At 35.6% G+C, this 22,109-nt stretch overlaps 1 protein-coding gene and 1 pseudogene across 1 annotated transcript in view; both read left to right on the top strand.

Annotated features, from left to right (window-relative positions):
• The window catches only part of LOC142538362 (costars family protein-like), a 51,577-nt gene extending 31,331 nt beyond the window's left edge, over positions 1-20,246 (top strand). The window contains exon 3 of the mRNA XM_075643698.1: positions 20,045-20,246. Coding sequence (XP_075499813.1) covers positions 20,045-20,239 — 195 coding nt within the window. The 3' untranslated portion in view covers positions 20,240-20,246. The remainder of the gene's footprint in view (positions 1-20,044) is intronic.
• LOC142538235 (EH domain-containing protein 1-like) lies at positions 145-2,553 on the top strand (annotated as a pseudogene).
• Positions 20,247-22,109: the final 1,863 nt, after the last annotated feature.

Below are 22,109 nucleotides of genomic sequence, written 5' to 3' on the forward strand. Positions count from 1 at the left end.
CAAGTACTTTTCAATCTTGTTTGATTTGTCTTGCACCATATTATGATCTAATGAGGTTTCACCCTTGCATTTCTCACCCAGAACCATGGAATTCCAATATCAAATGACAGTTCTGAAATTAGTGGTTAGTAAAATATTTAATTGTTTGATCTAAATTATCTTCTTGATTCTTATGGTGCTTTTGATGAGAATGACATTAAAAACTATGCAGGAAGTACTCAGTCCTGTACGACTTTTGTTAGGAGTTTGTTTAGCAAGAACTCCAAAAACAAGGTACTGCTATATTCAGTTTCACTTACCGTTTGTTGCAAACTTTGTCCAAAACAGTTAGCTGCATTTTTGCTGAAGAGAGGAAACGGTAAAGGCACTTGAACATAATGATAAGTGATTCCTGCTAGTCAATGTGCAACTATTACATCGAAAAACACGTAAACCATCATTATGTTAATGACTAGCGTTGAATTGTTGTTTACTAATATCATTTTCTATGATAATTCATCATGGTACTTGGATGTAGTTTTATATATATTTTTATTGTCCTAGTGTCTGACTCTTCATTTTTAATATTTTCGCCAGAGCATCACCTCATTTGCAGCCATTACTTCGGTTGTTGATGGTTTGAAAATGTTATACAACGAAAAGTCGAAGCCACTAGAAACTACCTATCTCTTTCATGAGTTTGTATCTCCTGCCTTGGTGGGTGGATTTTAGATGGCATTTTTGTGTAAAGAAGAACATAAATTTTTATTTTGCATGGGCATATAATTACTTATAAATATTTTCTTTACTGACAGAGGAGTAGTGATTTTGATGCCAAACCAATGGTTATGCTTTTGGGTCAGTACTCAACTGGAAAAACCACATTCATAAAACACTTCCTCCAGTGTAACTATCCAGGTTAGTTATCTTGTAACCGTTTAGAATATTTAAGTAACTTTATAGTTCATCATGTCAATTATTATTTTCTAGCTTGTGACACACACTTTGTTTATCCTTTTCAGGTGCTCATATTGGGCCCGAGCCAACTACCGATAGATTCATTGTTGTCATGGTACTAAAAGTGAGATGAGATTTGTATTGTTTTCGAGTGTAAGGTTTTTCATTGGTTATACGTTTTCATGTTCTCAGTCTGGGCCAGATGAACGGATCATTCCTGGAAATAGTGTCGCTGTTCATGCAGATATGCCGTTTACTGGATTGGTAAATTTTGGTGGATCTTTTTTGTCTAAATTCGAGTGTGCTCAAATGCCACATCCCGTAAGTTTTGATTTTTTAGAGACATTTAGCCTATGACAGATTGTAATGTTAAGTTTTTGACAGTTTAATGCAATTTTTACCTATAGTTGCTTGAACACATCACACTTGTGGACACTCCTGGGGTTCTATCCGATGAAAAACAACGGACCCAAGGGAGCTATGATTTCACAGGTGTGATATCATGGTTCGCAGCAAAATGTGATCTTATTCTCCTTTTGTTTGACCCTCATAACCTCGACATAAGCGATGAATTGAAGCGGGTCATTTCATCATTACGTGGACATGATTACAAGATACGTGTCGTCCTGAATAAAGCACATCAAGTTGACACTCCACAGGTGAGGATAACAGAGTTGTAAATTTATGTGGATTTTCATATGGTACAGTTCTTGTATAATAAGGATTCTGACAATATTCTTACCGCATGTTGCAGTTGATGAGAGTTTATGGGGCACTAATGTGGTCACTGGGGAAAGTTTTGAATGCTCCAGAGATGGAGCGTGTCTATATAGGGTAGTATTCTCATCTCTTACCCTTGGTGTTTATAATTTCATTGCAAGTAGTGGCAATTTCCTGTGATTTGCAGGTCATTCGACCAAAAGCCTGTGAATGAAGTGGTCACGGGACCATTGAAGGAACTATGTGAAAAAGAGGAAGCTGACCTCCTTCAAGACTTGAGAGACATGCCCAAAAAGGCTTGTGATTGCCGGGTAATGACTAAAACCAACTTTATATAAACAGGACATTCTATATTTGCTGCCTGCAATGATTATTAGCTCTACGATTCATATTCTCGAAATGGTAATCTAATTCAAGTCCATTTCCAGGTCAACGAATTTATCAAACGTGCTAGGGCTGTGAAGATCCATGCATACATTATCCAGCCATTTGAAGAAGGAAATTCCAGCTTTATGGGGCAAAACAAAAACTCAGCAAAAACTTATTGATGAACTAGATAATGTATTTGCAAAGGTAAACCACCGAATACATCTTAGTTTTGCCCTTTTAAATAATGCAATAAAACACAAACTCATGGTTTATACGATTGGAATATCAATGACACAAGTTCAGCGAGAACATCATATTCCTGAGGCAGACTTTCCTGACGTTGATCGGTTCAAGGAGGTCTTGGCTCGTTATAACATTGATAAATTTGAGAAACTGAAGCCTAAACTGATTCAGGCTGTGGACGAAATGATTGGCTGTGACATCCCTGAATTGTTGAAAAATTCAAGGAATCTGAATGGCTGAAAATTTTCATTTTTGTTAATTGATTTCATGTATATTCGAATAGTTTTGCATAATCTGAGTCACGATATCCTATGACTTCATAGGTAGATTTTGTAGCTCCAGAATAAACCAACTTTAGTTTAGTGGTCCTTTTAAGATACTGATATGTGTCATTTTTACATGTTTTATTGCATTAATTTTGTATGTGTTTGCATTGTGTGTGTGCGGATTTCATCTACTTCTTGTCTGTTTTAGAAATTTCATGTCCATTTGATCGTGGCTCACTCGTAGTTGATGAATTTGCAGGCGAAATGGTCGGGAAATTGAAATAGGGGGAAGAGAATCAAAGCTAGAAGAGAAGGATGGGAAATTGGCAGAAAGGTTACCGTTCGAGCGCGAAGAGTGATTTTCGAGGTAGAAGGGTCGGCGCTCGAGAGGTAGAATTTAACCACTCGGGCACGATTTGTGTCCTTTGAGATACAGAGAGGTTAGCGCTCGGGCGGTAAGATCTTACCTCTCAAGCGGGATTCATATTTGGAAAAATATTGTGCGCGTGATTTCTTTCCATCCGGGCGAGGCTTACCAATTTTGGCTGGAAAGTGGCATATGAGCGAGATTAGGGGAAGGAAAGCAAAACTTTGGAAGAACCATCAAGCTTGGAGGGAAAAAAGGCTTGGAGTTGAAGAATTTCAAGATTTTCGAGCATCGACTTCTTGTTTTTGCCAAGTATAGTATTTCTAGTTTAGAAATTCAAACATTGTTTTGCTTAATTTTATCATGAATTCTAGGAGCTATCTTCTCATATTTGTTGGGATTCAAGAGGATCCTGGCCCGAAACCGTGTTTAGTTAATTTAACTTTCGACTTTTGATTTATTTTTGATTATGCTATTTTTTTCATTGCATTATCAAAGAGTAGCTAACTTTAATAATAATATTATATTGCGGGTGAATTCGAGAGAATAATTGGTAATTGGAACGAGTATCATAGTCCGTGGATTTACAATTTGCATAGAGATATGAAGTTGGATACACGTTAATAGTCATAGTCCAATAAGTCAAAAGCTAGGAGATTTTATAGAGCGACATGCAATTCACCTTTGATAAATAATTAAAGATATTTAATTACTTCACTGTGTTGAATTAGTTTGGCATAGTTCGAAAGGACGTGTTCAATTGGTTAGAAAATCATATCGAAAGCGTGGATCATTGTCGAATCGAATTAATTAAATGAACGAGGGGTAGGTGAACTTAGATTCCCAACAAATTCATCTTTCATTGGATCCTTAATAAATTATCTTAGCTTATCCATTTCATCATCTAATCTTTGAATCAACTTGTTGATTTATTATTTAATAATTCTAGTGGTCTGTAATCATTCAAATCTCGTTGCTAATAGTTTAATAATTGGAAATAATAATCGTGAAATACAGTCTTTGAAGGAACGATACTCGTACTCGTGTACAATATCGGCCTTCAAATATTTCTCGTCAAAGCAACTCGGCAGTCCCTCTAATGGTTTCCAGGTCGCTCTCGGATGACACAGTGTCTCGAGTATCATAGTATAATCAAGGGCAGCGACCAATGCCTCGAAGTGAGATTCATCAACATCGGTCGTTTCTAATAGTGTGTTAATTGTGACAGAATCAAACAACACGAGTCTATCCCGAACAAAAGCCTTTCCATCCGTCCTTTCACCCGCATTGGCATAAAACTCTCCAACCACAGAACAACAACATCATTTGGTTCATTTCCAAATTTATCCCATCCACGCCTAATCAAACCCGTAATAGGCCCAAGATATCTATCCTCTATTTGCTTACAAAATCCCCTCTCGGCTATCGGATTTCTATGAAGTTTTGCATGATCATACCGAGCCCTAGCCGCTTTATTCACAAATCGAGTCCTATCAATTGAAGAAGATGAGGAAGAGCCAGGATTACCTTTCAATTTCTTTGGGGCCATGATGATAGATGATTAGAAAGTGACCGGAGGACGGAGACCGCTTAATTCATATCAAGGAGCGATAACGAAGTCAATTGGAGTCGGAAGGGAGTGATTCCTGCTGAAGAAACGAACAAAGGCGTGAGTTTCAGAAGAAATTTTGGGGTGTGATGGAATAGGGTTCGCGCAAATGAGAAAAAGAAAGGGGCGGCTGCTATTTATTGTCAGAGCGCGAACTGTTCTGTAAATTTTAGTTGAGCATAGGTGTTCGCGTTTGAGCGGTATAATCATACCGCTCGGTCGCGAACACAAAATATTTTCCCACAATTTTTTTTAAAATCAAAACAATGAAAATAATCAACTTCTAGTTTTTTAAAAAAACTCAACTAAATAAAAGAAAGAAAGAAAAATGAGTAGGAAGGGAAAGAAATTAGTTATCAATTTATAGTCTAGAGCTAGACTGTGAGTCCCTCTCAGTTCTGACTGTTTTGGAATCGAGTGACTCCAATTTGTGGATCCACTGTGCCACCCAAATAATGCTTCAGTCTTTGTGCATTGACTGTGAACGGCTCATTTTTCCCATCTCTCAAAGTTATGGCTCCCGAGGGAAGCACCTTGGTAATCATGTAAGGGCCCATCCACCTTGACTTGAGTTTGCCAGGAAAAAAGCGTAACTTGGAGTTGTACAGTAGCACCGCTTCGGCTTCTTTGAATTCCATCGACATAATGTGTTTTTCGTGTGCTTGCTTTGTCCGCTCTTTGTAGGTCAGCGTCAGGTCATAGGCTTGACCTCTGAATTCGTCCAATTGCAACAACCTGTGTTCTGCAAGTGCAAAATCAAAGTTCAGCGCTTTAGTTGACCAACAAGCTCTATGTTCTAGCTCAACAGGTAAATGACACGTTTTTCCAAAAAGCAGCCTATACTGTGTCGTGTCTATAGGTGTTTTAAAAGCAGTTCTATATGCCCAAAGCGCGTTATCTAACCTCACCAAACAGTCTTTTCGATTTATCCACACAACCTTCTCAAGAATCCTCTTGATCTCGCGATTCGATACCACAATTTGACCACTTGTTCGGGGGGGTGATAGGGAGTGGAGATTTTATGAGTGACCTCATATTTGCCCAAAAGTTTTTCAAAAATTTTATTGCAAAAATGGGTGCCACCATCACTAATGATTGCTCGTGGTGTTCCAACTCTGTTGAAAATGTTTTTCTTTAAAAATTTCAGTACCACTTGAGCATCATTTGTGGCATATGATTCCGCCTCCACCCATTTGGACACATATTCAACCGCAATCAAATTGTATTTTTTCGTAAAAGACGTTGGAAACTGTCCCATGAAATCTATCCCCCAAACGGCAAAGACTTCGCACTCAATAATATTATTTAAAGTCATCTCATGGCGATTAGAAATGTTACCTGTGCGCTGGCATCTATCACAAGAGAGGACAAATGAACGTGCATCTTTAAATAGAGTTGGCCAATAAAAATCACATCCGAGTATCTTGGATGTTGTTCGTGTGGGTCCAAAATGACCACCTACCTCGCGGTCATGACAGTGTCTAAGAATCGATTCCATCTCTTCCTCCGCTACACATCTTCTTATCATGACATCTACACAGATTTTGAAAATGAAAGTTTCCTCCCAAAAATAATATTTCACGTTTGAAAAGAATTCCTTTCTTTGGTGAAATGTTAAATATGAGCGGTGAGCCTGTAACAAAAAAATTTGCAAAATCGGCATACCATGGACAATTTTACATCAATAACAGTAGTTCATCAGGAAACCAATCATCTATCTCATCATTTACACATTTGTTGCTGACATGCTCAAGTCTAGATAAATGTCAGCTACCACATTCTCTACATTTTTTTTTATCTTTTATTTCGAGGTCAAATTCTTGAAGAAGTAAAATCCACCTAAGCAATTGTGGTTTGGCATCTTTCTTAGCAAGAAAATAATGAAGTGCAAAGTGGTCAGTAAACAAAATGACTTTCGACAAAACAAGATATGAATGGAACTTATCAAGTGCAAATACTACTGCAAGTAATTCTTTTTCAGTGGTTGCATAATTTAATTGTGCTTCATCTAAAGTCTTACTTGCATAGTATATGGTGTGAAATACCTTGTTCTGCCTTTGGCGTAGGACAGCACCAACCGCAGTATCACTGGCGTCACACGTTACCTCAAAGGGCAAATCCCAATCCAGTGCCACCAACACAGGAGCCGTCACCAAGCGCTACTTCAGGTTCTCATACGCCTGCAGACAATCAGAGTTAAAATCAAATGGTACATCTTTCATGAGTAGGGAAGATACGGGCTTAGCAATTTTAGAAAAATTTCTAATGAAACGCCGGTAAAAATCGGCATGTCCTAGAAAACTTTTAACTCTATTTATTGATGCCGATGGTGATAGGTTCTTGATGACTTCCACTTTAGCTTTGTCCCCTTCAATCTCTTGTTCAGAAATCTTGTGCCCTAGAACAATCTCCTCTTGTACCATGAAATGACACTTCTCCCAATTTAGCACTAGGTTCGTCTTCTCGCACCTCCTCAACACCGAGTTCAGATTCTGCAAACACTCATCAAATGTTGCACCAAAGATAAAAAAGTCATCCATAAATATTTCAAAAAAAAGTTTCAATCATATCATAGAATATAGCAGTCATGCATCGCTAAAAAGTAACAGGGGCATTGCAAAGACCGAAGGGCATACGTCGGAAAGTAAAAGTGCCATAAGGACAAGTGAAAGTAGTTTTCTCTTGGTCCTCAGGTGCAATAGTGATTTGATTATATCCCGAATACCCATTTAGAAAACAATAAAACTCATGCTCCGCTTGTCTCTCTAACATCTGATCAATAAAGAGGAGGGGAAAGTTGTCCTTACGAGTGGTATCATTCAACTTCGTATAATCGATACACACTCTCCACCCCGAAACAGGCCTAGTGGGAATAAGTCTATTTTTTTTTCATTTTTGATGACAATAATATCACCTTTCTTAGGTACACATTGAACCGGACTTACCCATGCCTATCGGAGATAGGATAGATAATACCTGCATCAAGGAGCTTGATAGTTTCGGCCTTCACTACCTCTTGCATCTTTGGATTGAGTCGTCTCTGGGGTTGCACGAGGGGTGAATACTTCTCTTCCATCAATATTTTGTGCATGCAGATTGATGGACTTATTCCCTTGATGTTTGCCACCTTCCAGGAGAACGCCCTCTTGTGCTCTTTAAGAATTTGCAGTAGTTTTCCCTCTGTTGCATCTGTCAAAGCACCAGAAATAATGACAGGTAAATTGTTATTCTCATATAGGCATATGTACTTTAGGTGCGGAGGCAATGGCTTGAGCTCAAGCGTTGGTGGTTCCTCGATGCTTGACTTTGGAGGGGTCAAGTCTCTGCGCTCTTCCAATTTCTCTAGTCTCATTCTTATCCATGGATGCTTGGCATTATAATATGCTACTATTTAAGATTTTTCTTCATCCAGGTCATCGTCCTTAAATTCAATCGTGAGGGTGGCTTCCAATGGATCATTCACAGCATCCTGCACAAAATTGTTCACAATTGAATCCAAATCATCGATTCTAAAATAGTCATCAGTGCGCAGTGTGTGCTTAAGAGCATTAAAAACATCAAAAGTAATTTCTTCCTCCCCCACTCTCAATCTGAACTTCCCTTCTTGCACATCAATCAGAGCCTTGCCAGTTGCAAGGAACGGTCTCCCCAGAATTAAGGGCATCTCCATATCCTTATCCATGTCGTGCACTACAAAGTCTACAGGGAATATAAATTTGTCCACCTTTATAAATACGTCCTCTATGACTCCTCGTGGATATTTGACAGATCGATCTGCTAGCTGCAAATACATCCTTGTTGGCTTAGGTTTTCCTAAGTCGAGTTTCCTGAATACATATAAAGGCATAAGATTAATACTCGCACCAAGATCACATAAATTTTTATGAAAAACAACATCACCAATAATGCAAGGAATATAAAAACTCCCTGGATCTTTTAGTTTTGGTGGGATCTTGTTTTGTACCAATGAAGAGCAATTTTCAGTTAAGTTTACCATCATATGATCTTCTAACTTTCTCTTATTCGCTAACACGTCTTTCAGAAATTTAGCATAGCTAGACATTTGCATCAAAGCATCAGCAAATGGAATATTGATGTGCAATTTTTAAATACTTCTAGGAACTCACCGAATTGTGCATCCATTTTCGTTTTTTTCAACGCTGCAGGGAAAATGGAGGAATAACAATTCTAGATTGTGTAGTGGGTGTTGGTGTAGAGTTAGAAGACTTAACTGTGCGCGTGTTAGTCGCTTCCTCTCTGTGCTCCCCTTTTTCCATCCCCTCTTGTTCAAGTACCTTTCCACTCCTCAATGCTATGGCTTTCACTTGCTCTTTCGGATTAGTCTCAGTGTTGCCTGGCAAGGTGCCCAGATCTTTACTGTAGATCATCTTAGCCAACTGCCCTATCTTATTTTCTAACCCCTTTATCAACGCATCCTGGTTCTGTAGTCTAGTCTCAGTGGATGAGATAAATTGAGACATCATTTGCTCCAAACTAAACTTCTCATCTCTAGGCTTAGGTCTATACATCGCTTGCTTACCATACTGCTGTCCTCTTTGTGACCAATTCTAACTGTTTTGACCACCCTATGAGAAGTTGGGGTGTTGCCTCCATCTAGGATTGTATGTATCCGAATATGGATCATTCCTAGGACGGTTTTGAATCCTCTCTTGATTCACTGGTGTCTCATCTTGCACATAGAAAAGACCACTGTCTTGACAATCTTTAACAAAATATTATCCTCTGCATTTATCACAGAATATCTCTTGCAGGCGTATCGCCATCTCTTTTACATTCAAGCTGTCTATTTTCTTGTTCAGTGTTTCTAATTGTACAGTGACAACAGAAAAGTCAATTGCTTGGTGAACTCCTATACTTCTCCTCTGATTGTTCCTCTCAGATTGAGGGTGCTAACTACTAGCAGCCATCTCCTCCAATAACTCATAACCTTCTTCGGCTGTTTTCCTCAACAGATTCCCACAGGCCGCATCATCTATCATGGTACCGTTAGACGAAATTAAACCATAGTAAAAATTTTGGACAACTAACTCAAGAGGCAACTCATGATGTGGGCATCTCCGCAGTAAGTCCTTGTAGCGCTCCCAAGCCTCATAGAGTGACTCCTGGTCAGCTCAAATTGAGAGAAGGTGGTTATGTCCGCTCGCAGCTTCATGGTCTTTGATGGAGAAAATTATTTCAAGAAGAATGACTTGGCCATATCTTCCCAAGTAATGATTGAACCTACAGGCAAAGAATTCAACCAAGTTTTAGCTTTGTCACACAAAGAGAAAAGAAATAAAAGCAATCTAACAGCATCATCAAAAACTCTATTAAATTTAAAAGCATCGCAAATTTCTAAGAAGTCGGCGATGTGAGTTTTTGGATCATCTAGCGCATTTTCCCCAAATTGAAAAGTGTTCTGGATCATCTGAATTATGGCTGGTTTGATCTCAAACTGGTTCGCCCTGACGGTTGGTCGCACTATGCTTGGACGTGTTCCATCAAGCGAAGGTTGTGCGTACTCCAACATGGGTATGGGCCTTGGTTCCTCGACTCTTAGATCTTCATGATGCTCTTCCTGGTGTGCTGTCGTTGAGCTACCAAACTTAAATTCCTACTCTCTAAATGAAATTAGTGTAATAGTGAGCATGGTCGAATCCATAGGGAACATGGGTTGATTTCTTTCGAGTAAAATGTAAATAAATGGGGGATTTTGGTGGGTAAGAACAAAATAAAATATTAAAACCAAAATTAAAAAGCAATAAAAAATAATAAATCTAAACGAGAATTAAATCACCAAGCTCTGATTCAAGAGGATTTTCACTATTCAATTGTGATGGAACTTTTCTAGTTCGCAATCTTGATTTTCATGATAACAAAACTCATTATTATGTTATTAACAATCTACCTTAGTACGCAGACAGCTAAAACTGAACTAATCAGTTTACAAAGCCATAACTGAAGTTATCGGAGATACCAACTGATTCATCCAACTGATCACCGAGACCAAATAAGTCCAACTGATTCTTCAAACAAGCAGTTCAATTGATTGTCTTAACTGATAGGTGATTCAGCAGGAAGATCTCAAAATCCTGGCCAGCTGAGGATGTGTCCAACTGACGAAGAACACAGCTAACCCGTTCAACTGATATCACTAGCTCAACTGAAGATCATTTCAACTGACCAGTTCGAAGCATCAGTCAGAATCTTTCAGTTGCATATCAAGACAAGCTTACAGTAAATGGATTACAGTTGTGCGTGAAGGTACAAAGCCATTGTCCAGACAAAGGACAATAACGGACGTTGCATCAGAGCATTAACGACAAAGCGCTTCAGAAAGGCAGTCAAAAAGACGAGACACAAAGTCCAAGGAGCCAATTCAAATGCAACAGATACAATAATTGAGTCTCATTGTACGATCAGTTTTTCCCGTCTATATAAAGAGAAGTTCAGTGAAGACTCAATATAGAGAAATAACAAGAGGAAATAAGAGAAGAGAAAAGAGAGAGTGAAAAACAACAAGGGCACGATTAGTTGCATATCAGCTTTCAGAAGCATTTAGCTTAGAGGGAATTCTTCATCGTTGTATCAGCTTAGTTAAGAAGCCTTTGTCCCTCAGTGTGTGAGAACATTATTGTTCAGTTCTCACACACACATTCACTCTCAAAATCACTCATATACAGTCTTGCACAAAGACGTTAAACATGTGTATGTAGTCTTTGACACACAGACATTAAACAAGTGTTGATTGGAAGGTGCTGCCTTTAGTCTAGTCTAGGAGTTCAGTTAGGCAGTGGATAAGTCCTAAGCTGGGTGGGTTATTACAGTTGATGTAATTAATCAAAGTCTTCTAGTGGATCCTACCCGAGACGGTAGAAGGGGTGACGTAGGAACAGTTGAAGTCTCCGAACATCCATAAACATATCTTGTGTTATTTTTGTTTAACTGCTTGTTTTTGTTCTTAACTGATTTGATCAGTCCAACTGATACAGTTCATTTCTATCCATAACTGAACTGATATAAGCCAGAACTGATCAGTAATTTTCAGTTATTCAGTAGCATATGATATATAAAATATATCAGTATTTCTTAACGAATGATTATTTCGAGTATTTTCCGTTTGATTTTATTTCAAACTCGATCTAATTAATCGGTGAAAACATTCTTAGAACACGAGCTATTGCAGCTCATCACGTTTTTAGAGGATTTTCCCGATCCAATAGTATGCAGACTTCAGATATCCATTTATGGACTCAAATAAGCATCAAGGAGCTGGAACCTCAGATTTGACAAAACTATCAAAGAGTTTGATTTTGCCAAAAATCCTGAGGAACCCTGTGTATACAAGAAGGTTAGTGGGAGTGTAGTAACATTCCTAGTACTTTATGTTGATGACATACTAGTCATTGGGAATGATGTAGGGATGTTGCAGTCAACAAAGTATGGTTAGCTAGTAAGTTCTCCATGAAGGATATGGGTAAGGCATCATATGTATTAGGAATACAGATCTATAGGGACAGATCAAAGAGGATGCTAGGGTCACCCAATCCACATATATCGATACCAAGTGGTTCTCACTTAATTTGTAAAGAATCGTTCGTGTTAACACGAGGGGGAGTTTACGTGACTGCACTCTTTTTCTCTTACTATGATTTTTATACAAATAAGTTTTTCTAGCAAGGTTTTTAATGAGGGAGTATAAAAACACGTAATGAAGACAATCATTGTATCATGAAATCATCACAACGGGGAGTGTTGAAAATAAGAGTTGGAAATATTGAAAATTAGTTGTGATGATGTATGTAATGATGTATTTATTTTTGGATTATTTTCAAAGAGATTATATAAATAGGTCTCTCAATTTGTGAAGAAGATACACAATTGAGTGGATAAATTTTTATAAATTTTATAGTTTAATATATTTTATGAGTTTGAGATTGTATTTTTTACCTTAAATTTTACTTTTTATAACAAAAACCAGTGTAATAAGAATAATAATATATATATAAATTTAATTAATACCCCCATCAAATTAGTTAATCAATTCATAGCAAGTCGTAAAGATTAATATTACCATTTCTTATGCCAAATAGATTCATTATAAGGAAAATATTCTGTTAGAACCACAAACTGACAAGAATTGTTAAATCTCTATCAATTATATTAATACTGGAAAAATATGGAATCGAAAAGATATAGAAGAAATTGATCAGATATTTTCTTACAATATGACATTTGAAATCATAAATGACAATGAAGATCATGAATCAAAATTTTTTGGTGAATGTAAAAATCGACATGACTGGATAAAATGGAAAGACGTCATCCAATTTGAATTGGATTCGCTAAATAAATGTAACGTTTTTGGACCTATAGTCCTTACAACTGAATGTGTAAAACATGTTGGGTACAAATGAATTTTTATTTGAAAGCGAAATGAGAAAAATGAAATAGTAAGATATAAAGCTCGACTTGTTGCACAAGGTTTTTCTCAAAGGTCTTGAATTGATTATAAAGAAACGTATTATCCCGTTATGGATGCAATTACGTTTCGTTATTTGATTAGTTTTGTTGTATCTGAAAATTTAGAAATGCGTCTTATGGATGTTGTTACAGCTTACTTATACAGATCACTCGATAGTATATTTATGTATCTTTCAAATTGTACAAGACTTGATATATCTTTTGTTGTAAATTTATTAGCAATATTTAGCTCATATCCAACAAATAGACATTAGAACGGAATTAAACAAATATTCCGTTATCTACGATGAACGACATACTTGGGACTTTTGTATTCAAAAGATACCAATCAAAGTATAATTGGTTATGCTGAAGTTGGGTACTTATCTAATCAACACAAGGCACGTTCCCAAATCGGATATGTATTTACTCGTGGAAGCACTGCAATTCTTGGCGTTCACAGAAACAAACACTCGTAACAACTTCATCAAATCACGCCGAGATTATTGCAGTACATAAAGCAAACTGTGAATGTGTGTGGCTAAATCAATGACCCAACATATCCAAATCTCACGCGGATTATCATTTGACAAGAAGCTTGTGACACTATATGAAGATAATGTTGCATGCGTTACTCAAATGAAAGAATGATACATAAAAAGCGACAGAACTAAACATATTTGTTGGAATATTTAATGTTCGCAATCTTTATATTGATGTTAACAAAACTTGTTATTGTATTTCTAATATATTTACTCACGTGTGAAGTTGCAAACACAAGAAACAAGGCGAAACTGAATTTAGCCAAACTAAATTTCTGGCGAGCTTCGGTGTTTTGATGATATATCTCAACTGGATGATTCAAATGACAATCCACGAACTTGACTGATCAGAAAACTCAATTTAAAACAAATTGTATTTCAAGTCAGTTGGGCAAAATCAAATGTCATCTAGGTCAAACGGATCGCTAAATGACCAAACTGATTGCACAAAAACAGCAATCAGTTGGGTAAAAGCAGTTACGATATTTTGATCATGTGGAGACCCAGACGCTAATTCATTTCCGTAATCGTTATTAATATCAAATGTAACAATTAAATGATGTGGGACATAAATTTTTTTTTTTAAATACATGAATGTGCAGCAAATGAAATAAATATTATTTCATATACAAGATCACTATCAAGATCTAAGGTACAAGTCTTGTACTGAATACAATAAAATCAAACTAGGTTCAACTACATATATCAGTGTTGAGTCCTAATCTACTTCTGGGCCCGGATCTCCACGCTAACTGTAATCTCTCATCCTCTTCATGACTCTGATCATGTCCCACCTGTTGTCATGCACACAAACAAACACAACAACAGTCGGATAACTCCGGTGAGAATTATATTCCCAGTATAAACCAAGTATACATGCATTTCATATAAACAGATATAAAAGCATGAAACAGATATCTATATCATGTATCACAATCAGAAACATGAACCGATATAAAACTGTAAATCACACTCTGTGACTCTTAGAGTCTGACTCGACTCTTTCCTAATCCAGGGATCCCGATCTGAATAAGAACGTAACAAATCTCACACCTACTCTCCCGATCGTGGCGGCGGTACGTTCTTATTTACGAACTTTGGTCCTGTCTATATCGAATCTCGACAATAGAAGTCGCTCTACTTCTAGGCAACATTGATATGACCAAACGTCCGGTGTCTTGGCACCTCTGCCAAAGACTAGGCATATCCGCCCTGGCATGTCCGCCACTGACTAGGCATATCCTGCCCAAGACTTGTCACAACACATACTAGACCATAAATCAATAGCCTAGGCATAACAATCTCATTCAATTGAAAATATCAATGCAATAAAATAAAGTATGTGATTTTGGGAAACTCAAGTCAAATCCAACTCGAGTTGTGCAATCCCGGATCAACATTGATTTATACCTTTCTTTTCGTAGTACCAAAAGCTTGGCAACTCTGATCTATCTGCTATCGATTCTGAAGCTGTCAATATCAAATCTGAAATGACATTCCCAATAGGTACAATGTCAATATACAATCTCATTCAAGACCTGTTCTGATCAATACTCACATCAAGACATAATCTGATCAATGTCAATAACATTACGGTACAATCTCAATCAATACTGAATCTGATCAATATCAATCTACTGATGTTTCGACGGCATAACAATACAATCTCGATAACCCCGTCAATCTCAACATCCCAGATATAATACCACAACTCATAATCAATATCAATATAACTCATAATCTTAATAATAACATATCATAATCTCAAATCTATACAATCTCGATCATATCGATTCTGAAAATCACAACAATTGCCTAAACAGCATGTTCTTCAATCTGACTTCAATTATATACTGATCAGTATATTCAGAACACATAATAATAAGCAAATCAAAATTTCCTCAATATCATAATTTCAAACCATGTCAAAACGTAACAAAAATTACGTCCAGTTGAAGCTCTCGTCGATAGGAACACGGTACTGTACTCGGATTCAAAATCGAACAGACGGATCTTGCGTGAAATGAAATTCTAGATTCGAAGGGATTTAGTGCTTCTCAGAAACTCTCGTTTCTTTCCTTGCCATCTGATAGATTTGAGAAGCTTGTTATATATATATATATATATATATATATATATATATATATATATATATATATATATATTGCATGTTCAATGGGCAAGTGGCTCATTTTCGTTCTGCATGCCGCGCGCATATGCGCGCCCAAGGCCCGCGCATATGCGCCGGAAGTTCGGTCCGGACACTTTGTTGCTCACCCTCTCGCGCATATGCGCGACTGTCTCGCGCATATGCGCGAGATGTTCTGTCTCGCACAATGCTCAACTCATTATTCCGCGCATGTGCGCGCCTCCAGCCGCGCATGTGCGCGCAATGTTCTGTTCCAGCTTCTTGGCTACTGCCCTCCTCGCGCATGTGCGTGCCAAGTCTCGTGCATATGCGCGAGGTCCTCGACCTTCGCGATTGACTTCTCGCGCATGTGCAGGCATCTTATCGCGCATGTGCGCGTGGTCTACTGTTTAACCACTCTTGTACATGCATTTCCATGTCATTTATACTCAACTCTCATCAAACGCACTTTAATCCTTGCAATCTTCTTTCCGGCTTTTCTGGTCCGTTCCATTCCGTTTATAATCCCATCAATTATCACCCAAATCATTTCAGATTAACAGGATAAAATTCTCGGGTATTACAGATCATATCTCTCAGCTCAATTATTGGAATGAAGTGATTCAGTATGCGTTGGAAAGATAAGACGACGATCTACAAATCATCTTTAGAAATCAAAGTTTGAATCGAAGTTGATGCTGATAAATGACAATGAACTAGTAGTTTTGCACAAACTGAAATCAGCAAGGCTGATTTCAGCATACCAGCTGAAACTGAATCAGTTGAGCAGTTGACCAGCTGAAACTGAACTAGTTGAGCTGCTGACCAATTGAGCAGACCAGAACTGAACTGAACTGGACCAGCTGAAACTGAACCAGTTGACCAGTTTAAGCTCAGGAAAATGTCCAGCAAGGCAAATTTGACCGTTGCAATTTCAGAAACAGTACATAAACTTTTCAAACAGTCATATTCTTGCATCTAACGTATATATCATTGTTGCAGTCTATAAATAAAACTTTTTGAAGATCAAACAAAAGCTTTTGAAGAGGATTCAAGGCATGAGCAATTAACATGAAGAAATCTGTTAAAGAACACAAGCTCTTGTGTGAGGATACATTTGAGATGTACACCGTGAAGGATAAATTCTTCACACACATCACTCATACATATACATGAGAGTTGAACTTCAAATATTAGTTGAGTGAGTCTTCACACAAAGACATTAAAGATTGTATTTGTAGTACATAAACTTTTCAAACAGTCATATTCTTGCATCTAACGTATATATCATTGTTGGAGTCTATAAATAAAACTTTTTGAAGATCAAACAAAAGCTTTTGAAGAGGATTCAAGGCATGAGAAATTAACATGAAGAAATCTGTTAGTTAAGAGCACAAGCTCTTGTGTGAGGATACATTTGAGATGTACACCGTGAAGGATAAATTCCTCACACACATCACTCATACATATACATGAGAGTTGAACTTCAAATATTAGTTGAGTGAGTCTTCACACAAAGACATTAAAGATTGTATTTGTATATGAGACATTAAACAATATGCTGATTGTAAGGTGCTGTATACAATTTTGAATGCTAGGAGTTCTAGCTGGATGATGTTCTTCTATATTGGGTTTGTACAAAAGATTGTATAAATCAAAGTCTTCTAGTGGATCCATCCCAAGGAAAAGAAAAGGTGACGTATGAGCATCTGAAGTCTCCGAACATCCATAAACAAATTCATGCTTATTTGCATACTAATTATTTGATAAAATACTTCACCCAAAATATTTTTACTCGTTCAACTTGCATATATTTTAAATGATTTACAAAATGTTTAATCGATTTCTACGAAGGATTATTTCGAGTGTCTTCCTCTTGATTTGAAAATCAAACTCGATTTAATTCATCGGTGTTTAATATATCAAGAATCGATCTATTGTAGCCCAACAATTTTCTCCTAACCGATCCTAACAATATTTTCCCTAAGTTCTTCGCATTCACCCAAGATCTTTAGAAGAATAAAGATACTGATATTCGTTACATTCAATCAAGTGAAACTCATCAGATCTCTTCATAGAGAAACTTACTAGGACAATATTCAGAAAGCACATATATAACATTGGGATGCGCAATCTACAAAATTTGTAAAGAATCGTTCGTGTTAACACGAGGGAGAGTTTACGTGACTGCACTCTTTTTCTCTTACTATGGTTTTTATACCAATAAGTTTTTCTAGCAAGGTTTTTAATGGGGGAGTATAAAAGCACGTAATGAAGACAATCATTTTATCATGATAATCATCACAAGGAGAAGTGTTGAAAATAAGAGTTGGAAATATTGAAAATTAGCTGTGATGATGTATGTAATGATGTATTTATTTTTGGATTATTTTCAAAGAGATTATATAAAAAGGTCTCTAAATTTGTGAAGAAGATACACAATTGAGTGGATAAATTTTTATAAATTGTGTAGTTTAATATATTTTGTGAGTTTGAGATTTTATTTTTTACCTTAAATTTTTACTTTTTATAATAGAAACAAGTGTAATAAGAATAATAATATATATAAATTTAATTAATACCCCCAGCAAATTAGTTAATCAATTCATAGCAAGTCGTAAAGATTAATATTACCATTTCTTGTGCCAAATAGATTCATTATGAGGGGGTTTAGAACAATTTGTGATTCAACAAATATTTACAAAAACAAGACTTGAATTTGCACAAATCTCAATGAACCAAAAAAAAAATCCAATGACCCTTTTTGATTTCTCCAAACTCCATGCAGTCAATATTATTATCACACTTTTTTAAAAGAGAAAAAAGTAATGAAGTAAATGTAACAAATTTCATAAATCTAAATTGATAATCCGTTATTACAATTAATTAATATTCATAAACTTCTAGCCATCATTTCTTGAAATCTTCTGTAAGATTCTTGCTTCTTCAACCTGAACTTCTCATGGCAATTGGCAATGAACAAATCAGCGAGCTTATCAGTCTCATTAGTCCTGCATGAATCCATCAGCGTACATTGACTTGAATTGTTTTGCTTCAGGTTGGTACCAATGTTCCCATTCCTGTTCATTTGCCTTTCTTCTCCTTCACTGGCTCCAAGGCATCTTTTGCAGGGGATCTGAATTTCTACGGTGAGACGAACTCAGCTCGACCCGTTTATCACAAATAAAATGGTATGCTTTCCTCACATTAAAGACACAGCTTAAAAGAACATATGTCGTTCTTTTTTTCACCAATTTTTCATTTTTTAGCATTATGCATCTATTCTATGAGAGGTAAAATGCCCGTTCTTCGCTTTGTTTTACCGGGCGATGGATCTTCCGGTTTCAGGTAAGGCTGGAGTACAATTTTACACACAGATCAAAACTGTGACTCAACAATGGAAGGATTTACCAAGTGGTGCTGGAGTTTCTCTCGCCATGCCAAGTTCCCCGAAGTCGTCATGAAATGCTTAGTGACCTCCTTCGAATATTTGGAAATCTTGTATTATCATATGATTTTCTTCTCAAGTGGAGCCTTCTTATCAAATGAATATATATTGAAATTTCTTTTCAAAGAAATTGAGTGAGTGGTCTGATGGAGACTCCCCCACCATTCCAATAAATATAGAACACAAAAGATCAAAAAATTAATAAAGGTAGAGTTGAATCCACGCATTTTTCCTTTATTTTACCCACAATCATTTTCATTGTAAGCAGGTTTACGATTTTCATTTGTGGATACCAGCAGACCAAACCGAACGAATTTTAAAATTTGGAAGAACGCATGCTTCTGCTACGTACCATGAATATCGAATCTATTTAATATTGTTGCTTCTTGGCTATTTTATGCATAAGATAAATAGCTGTCTAGTGGGAATATTTCACCCTACCTCATGGGGTATTGTCCCCATGAGAAGATCAAAGGCCCAAATTTAACCACATATATGCGGGGTCCACCAATTCATACGCGGGGTCCATCAAATTTTTTAAAATCAACGGCCCAGATCTTGTGGGGGCAGATCTTGTGGGGGCACTGCCCCCATAGATAGCATCGACAGAACCTGTCTAGTGTATTGAAATACACTATAGATGATCATTTTTCAAAATAAAAAGTTGACCAAGACTAAATAACTAAATGCTGAAGAGCAGAACTGCCCAGAGCCATTTTAACAAACTAGATGGAAAAAGTACTAAAGGATCACATAACACAAATGATATCGCTAGAGAATTTATATGATTCGAGGAAGATATTTTTTATTTTATTCCTACGTACAACTCATAGTAGAAGATTTAAGAAACTGACAAAATCCATTAAAATGAGGTACGACATCTAGCACTGAAGTTGAGAAAAGTGAAAGTAGACAACAAGTATGCTGCAATGTTTTCTTTTTGTATTTTCAAGGTCACCTTTGGCGTGTTATTTAATGACGATAGATGTGCAAACATATTTGAAGCTTTGGTTGGAACACTACGTGCTGCAAAAAAACACAAGGTTTTAACTTATGATGGTGAATTATTGTTGCAAGGAGTTCATGATAACGTTGAAATAACTCTCAAACCCGAAGCGACGTCAAGTGATGTGCCTGTGAAAAGCTAATATATCTAAGTGTGGATAAAGGGCATTGTTTTCCAATTGTTCAATGACAAAATTAACTTTTTATACACACTTCAATAATAGAATGTAACTCCTATATTAATTTTATCAAATAACTCATCTTTATACTACATTTAAATGTTTTATCCTTTTAATTTTCTCTCTACATTTTTTTCAATCATTTTATTGTAATTTTGTAATTATATTTTTAGTGCAATTTCTAATTAAGTAATAAATTATAGTATCACAAAAAGATATATGAAAAATTTATAACTATATGTGCAATAGTAGAATAACTAACATATTTTATGGGTTTTTAAAACAATAAAAGTGTGAATAAAAGTCATTGTTTTTCAATTGTGCAATGACAAAATTAACCTTCTATACACACTTCAATAATAGAATGTAACTCCTATATTAATTTTATCAAATAACTCATCTGTATACTACATTTAATTGTTTTATCCTTTTAATTTTCTCTCTACATTTTTCCCAATGATTTTATTGCAATTTTGTAATTATATTTTTAGTACAATTTCTAATTAAGTAATAAATTATAGTATCACAAAAAGATATATGAAAAATTTATAAGAATTTTTACATATGATATTTAATATCTTTATTTAATTATTTTGAAATCAAACTAATTAATTCAATAGATACAAAAAATAACATTTTTTATGAAAGTTTATTTCTTTTGTTATATTTCAAATTTTAATGATGAAAATCATACCAATAGTTTAAAATATATATTTAATAATTATCATATGAGCTTATTTGATATTACCAGATAAGCTTATTTGAATGTGCATTTCTTTACATATGTTGATTTATTTATTATTTTAAAACTTATTTAATAAGAAATTAATAGTTATCAATGTTAGTCTATGAAAGATCGATATATAGAATTTATTATCTATGATACAGAATTATAAAAATAAAAAATAAAAAAATTCTTTAGGAGATTAAATTAAATATCATAAGTTATATTTTACTATCAATATTACTATTTCATTTGTTTTAATATTATTTTTATGAGTTACTCACAGTAATTTTCAATTGATAATTATTTGTTTTTAATATGCTTCGTTTTTTTCAGATTATGACATTGATAAAATCCATAATTTGGTTGGTTTTTAGGTTATTGTACTTTATATGTGGTGTTTGAATATATAATTTTTTTTAAAAAATTGTTTCGGTTCATTTTGTTCTATATATTATGTTCATTACAATGTATTATATAACATAAAATCAACTGTTTGAATTTTAATTTGGAAAACAATTTTGAAAGTAAGTTATATAAGTTCTTATAAATCGTTTAATATGACAAGAAATTAAGCCCAGATAAATAACAAAATGATTCATTTTTTTAAATTTTTATAATATAATTGATATTACGTGCAACGCACGTGCATCATACTAGTCTTCTAAACCGCCCCATTCCACATACGGGGCAAGCTTGGTGCTCTGTTATATCGAATGAAACATTGTTTGAAGAACATAAACTCCAATATTGTATTCTTTTGTGTTGTATGTTAATTTCTCTTTTAACTTTCTCGGATTGAGACTTTTGAATGACCTGTTATGTTAATAGTGCTTAAATTTTTTTTTAATAAAAGCATTTGCTTTGGCTGCTAAATATAGCACAAAAAAATATTGGGAGATGACAGAGTTACAATAAAAAGAGAAATTTATACTCCACAGTTCTGCCATTTATTTAATTTTAATTCACTGAACTTGTTTTTCATTCTAAACTAAATTAAATTGTCATCGCTTCATGTTTCCATATTTTCTCCAACTATAAATCTTTGTCGATCACATACTTCTCGAAACATTACGTTTGATTCAACTTATTAAATATCACTCACACACA

The sequence above is a fragment of the Primulina tabacum genome, chromosome 3, assembly GCF_025594145.1.
Source record: "Primulina tabacum isolate GXHZ01 chromosome 3, ASM2559414v2, whole genome shotgun sequence".
Lineage (NCBI taxonomy): Eukaryota > Viridiplantae > Streptophyta > Magnoliopsida > Lamiales > Gesneriaceae > Primulina > Primulina tabacum.